Consider the following 4,733-nt stretch of genomic DNA (forward strand, 5'->3'; position numbering starts at 1 on the left):
CTATCTCACTCAAAATTCTCAGAGTCAGACTAATATTTCCCCATATATTTTCCTTTCTGGAGACAGTCTTTGCTCTGTCGCCCAGGCTGGAGTGCAGTGGTGTCATCTCGGCTCACTGCAAGCTCCACCTCCTGGGTTCAACTGATTCTCCTGCCTCAGCCTCCCGGGAAGCTAAGACTACAGGCACCCACCACCACACCCAGCTAATTTTTTATTGTGAGTAGAGACAGGATTTCACCCTGCTGGCCAGGGTGGTCTCGAACTCTTGACCTCAGGCCAGCCACCAGCCTTGGCTTCCCAAAGTGCTAGGAACACAGGCGTGAGTCACCGCGCCCGGCCTCCCTGCATATTTTCTAAGACTAACTTCCCACCAGCCATCTCAGCACCAGCCTCACAGCCTATCCCAAAATTCTTAGTATCAGCCTAGAATTCTCAGACTCACTACAAGCCTTCCAGAATTCTCAAAGTCAGAATAACATTCGATTCCAGAAGTCTCAGTTACCCTAACACTCTATCCCAGAATTCTAAGTGCCACACTAACATCCCAACCAGAATCCTCAGAGCCAGTTTAGTTTAACATTTCAGAGCCCTGATAGTCCATCCCAGAATATCCCAGAAGGGAAATCATACAGATGACTTAACACGGAAGCCTGGGATCCTAATAGCCTGTATTGGACTCACGAAGAAGCTATCAGTCCAGCGCCAGCCTTGGGTGCAGGCCTAGTCTATGTTTGGTTCCACACTTATTCTCCGCAACAACAGCCCAGCTTTTCAAAACCTCCCCTCCGCCGCCCCAAGGCCCACAGCTCCTCCCCATGTGGCTTCATGGCTGTTGAGAACCTAGAGATCTCCTGACAGTCCTGCCCTCAGCTTTTCTTCCATCTGAGCCCAGAAGGACGATCTCCTTCCAAGAATCACCCTCCCCAATAGCAGCCAACACGTACATGTCTTCTCTATGTGGACCCTGGGCCCCAGACACTCCCTGTCCAGACCCCCAGGCACCTGCAGGGCTGGGCTTAGCGACAGCCGCTTCAGGACTTTCTTCTTGTGCTCATTCAGCAGGCCGTCTATCTTCCGCATGGGGGGCAGGTACAGCTCGTCTGACGGATGAGGACATGGTGTCAGGAAGGCCACAGCCCCACAAAGCACTGGGGCCAAGGTGGGGTCATGGAGTCTGGGTCCCCAAATCCCCTTCTCACTCAGAGACAAAAGTAAAGGCCCCAGTCCCCTCCTCCTTCAGACCCAGGAGTCTTGGCCCCAGCTCCCTCGCCCCTCAGACCCAGGAGTCCAGACTCCCAGCTGCTCCTACCTCAGACCCAGGAGTCCAGACCCCCAGCCCCTCCTTCCTCAGACCCAGGAGTCCAGACCCTCAGCTGCTCCTCCCTCAAACCCAGGAGTCCAGGCCCCCAGCCCCTCCTCCCTCAGACCCAGGGACTTCCTCCCTCAGACCCAGGACTCCAGGCCCCAGCCCCTCCTCTCTCAGACCAGGTCCAGGCCTCAGCTCCTCCTCCCTTAGACCCAGGAGTCCAGACCCCAAACCTCTCCTCTCTCGTATCAGGTCCAAGCCCTCAGCACCTGCTCCCTCAGACCGAGTCAGCCCCCACCCCTCCTCCCCAGGCCTCAGCTCACCATGCGTGTCCTCCAGGGCCTGGATCATGTCTGGGTCAAGTGCTGTGCTCACCAACATCTCCACATAGCTCCGGTACATCTCCCGCATCGCCCGGGTTTTCAGCAGACGCCCAGGTACTGCCCGCTCTGCAGAAAAGACAGGACGCAGGCTCGTTATCCCAACTTCCTCTAAGACCACCTGTGTGGCAGACGCTGTTCTCAACACTGGGGACCAGAAGAGAAATCCCTGCTTTTGGGAGGTCCAAGTCCACTAGGGAAGACTGACAGGCAAGCACCAGTGCCACATGCTCTTGTGGCAGAATCACAGGAACCGAAAGAAGCTCAGAGAAGGCCGGGCACAGTGGCTCACACCTGTCATCCCAGCACTTTGGGAGGCTGAGGCAGACCACCTAAAGTCAGGAGTTTGATACCAGCCTGGCCAATGTGGCAAAACCCTGTCTCTACTAAAAATACAAAAATTAGCCAGGCGTGGTGGCACATGCCTGTAATCCCAGCTACTTGGGAGGCTGAGGCAGGAGGATGGCTTGAACCCAGGAAGCGGAGGTTGCAGTGAGTCAAGACTGTGCCATTGCACAGCCTGGGTGACAGAGTGAACCTTGTCTCAAAAAAAAAAGCCGGGTATCGTGGCCCGTAAAGTGCTGTGGCCTGTAATCCCAGCACTTTGGGAGGCCAAGGCTAGTGGATCACCTGAGGTCGAGAATTCGAGATCAGCCTGACCAACATGGAGAAACCGCATCTCTACTAAGAAATACAAAATTGGCCGGGCGTGGTGGCGCATGCCTGTAGTCCCAGCTACTCGGGGAGCAGAGGCAGGAGAATCCCTTGAACCTGGGAGGCGGAGGTTGTGGTGAGCCGAGATCGCACCATTGCACTCCAGCCTGGGTAACACGAGCGAAACTCCATCTCGAAAAAAAAAAAAAGAGGGCTGGGCATGGTGGCTCATGCCTGTAATCCCAGCCCTTTGGGAGGCCAAGGCAGGTGGATCACCTGAGGTCGGGAGTTCGAGAACAGCCTCACCAACATGAAGATACCCCGTCTCTCCTAAAAATACAAAATTAGCTGAATGTGGTGTCAGATGCCTATAATCCCAGCTACTCGGGAGGCTGAGGCAGAAGAATCGCTTGAACCTGGGAGGCAGAAGTTGCGGTGAACCGAGATGGCAACATTGCACTGGCAACAAGAGTGAGACTTTGTCTCAAAAAAAAAAAAAGCAGCTCACAGGAGGCATCAGAGTCACCCTTGTTCAAGGTCAAACAAAGGCTGAGCCTTGAGAGATAGCTCAGAGCAGTTCATTGTGGCTTCACTTAAGTCTAAAGCAGCAGCATTGTTGGTTTCCAAAAGAGTGCATCCAGAGAGGTCAGATCATAAAGAGGCAAGGCTGAGGGAGGAGATGGGAGCTGGGATTGGACAGGTCAGTGCAGGCCAGACAATACTGGGCCTCCAGCATGAGGCAGAAAGGGCAAGGGCTTTTTCTGGTGGGCACTAGGGAGCCACAGGAGAGCTGAGAGCAGGGAAGGGGTGAGTATAACTGTAGAAAGACGCCTCCTAAAGCCAAGTAGGGGACAGACCGGAGGAGTGAGGCTGAAGTCCAGGCTGATGGACCAGCTAGGAACGAATGGAGGTGGGGCAGGGCTGGAAGCAGAAGACGAGGCTGAGCTGGGCAGGTCTGGGAAAGAGTACAGGGGATGGGGGCAGGCAGGGCTGGGAGCTGCCCGGCTGTGGGGGCGATAGGTAGAAAAGGCAAAGAGAAAGGCTGGGTGCGGTGGCTCACGCCTGTGATCCCAGTACTTTGTGAGACTGAGGCGAGCAGATTGCCTGAGGTCAGGAGTTCGAGACCACCCTGGGCCAACATGGTAAAACCTCATCTCTACTAAAAATACAAAAATTAGCCGGGTGTGGTGGCGGGCACCTGTAGTCCCAGCTACTCAGGAGGCTGAGGCAGGGGAATGAACCCGGAAGGTGGAGCGTGCAGTGAGCCAAGATCACGCCACTGTACTCCAACCTGGGTGACACAGTGAGAGTCCGTCTCAAAAAAAAAAAAGGAAAAGAGTTGATGATGGCTCCTGGGAAGTCTGGTCAGGTGACTGTGTAGCCAGAGGTGCAGTCCCTAAGATGGGGAAGCCAGGACAAAGAGCTTGATGGGATTTGGGGGTACTGGGGAAGGTCTGTGGGGTAGCCAAGGGCAGAAACTGGGCTTGGGCTCACTGGAAAGGGGTCATGACCCCAGCAATAAGGCAGACAGCTCGTCAACAAGAGAGAAGGAAACTGGGACCCTGGACAACCCCGAGAAAGAGCCGTTCATTCATTTATTGAGACAGAGTTTCCATCTGTCACCCAGGCTAGAATGCAATGGTGTGATCTCTGCTCACTGCAACCTCCGCCTCCTGGATTCACACCATTCTCCTGCCTCAGCCTCCCAAGTAGCTGGGACTACAGGCGCCCGCCACCATGCCCGGCTAATTTTTTTGTGTGTGTCTTTTAGTAGAGACGGGGTTTCACTGTGTTAGCCAGGATGGTCTCGATCTCCTGACCTCATGATCCGCCCACCTCGGCCTCCCAAAGTGCTGGGATTACAGGCGTGAGCCCCCGCACCCAGCCTTGAGTGGCTGTATTTTAATCTCTGTTAAAACAGAGATTAAAACTGTGTGGCCCTGACCAGGTCCCATCACCTCTTGGTGCCTCAGTTTCTTCATCTTTTATTTATTTATTTAAGAAGCTATCCTTAGAGACAGGGTCTAATTCTGTCACCCTGGCTGGAAAGCAGTGGTATAATCATAGCTCACCATAGCCTTGAACTCATGGGCTCAAGTGATCCTTCTGTCTCAGCCTCCTGAGTAGCTGGGACAACAGGTATTCGCCACCAAGCCCAGGTAATTTTTAAAAAAATTTTTGGGCCGGGCACGGTGGCTCAAGCCTGTAATCCCAGCACTTTGGGAGGCCGAGACGGGCGGATCACGAGGTCAGGAGATCGAGACCATCCTGGCTAACACAGTGAAACCCCGTCTCTACTAAAAAATACAAAAGCTAGCCAGGCGAGGTGGTGGGCGCCTGTAGTCCCATCTACTTGGGAGGCTGGGGCAGAAGAATGGCGTAAACCCGGGAGG

At 54.4% G+C, this 4,733-nt stretch overlaps 1 protein-coding gene across 1 annotated transcript in view; it reads right to left on the reverse strand.

Moving 5' to 3' along the window:
• Positions 1-273: 273 nt before the first annotated feature.
• Positions 274-4,733, reverse strand: part of PRR12 (proline rich 12) — a 29,833-nt gene continuing 25,373 nt past the window's right edge. Inside the window, 2 exon segments of the mRNA XM_017882033.1 lie at positions 274-1,100; positions 1,630-1,755. Of these exon segments, the coding sequence (XP_017737522.1) occupies positions 841-1,100; positions 1,630-1,755 (386 nt within the window). The 3' untranslated portion in view covers positions 274-840.

This window comes from Rhinopithecus bieti, unplaced genomic scaffold, assembly GCF_001698545.2.
Source record: "Rhinopithecus bieti isolate Rb0 unplaced genomic scaffold, ASM169854v2 scaffold_12070, whole genome shotgun sequence".
Taxonomy (NCBI): Eukaryota; Metazoa; Chordata; class Mammalia; order Primates; family Cercopithecidae; genus Rhinopithecus; species Rhinopithecus bieti.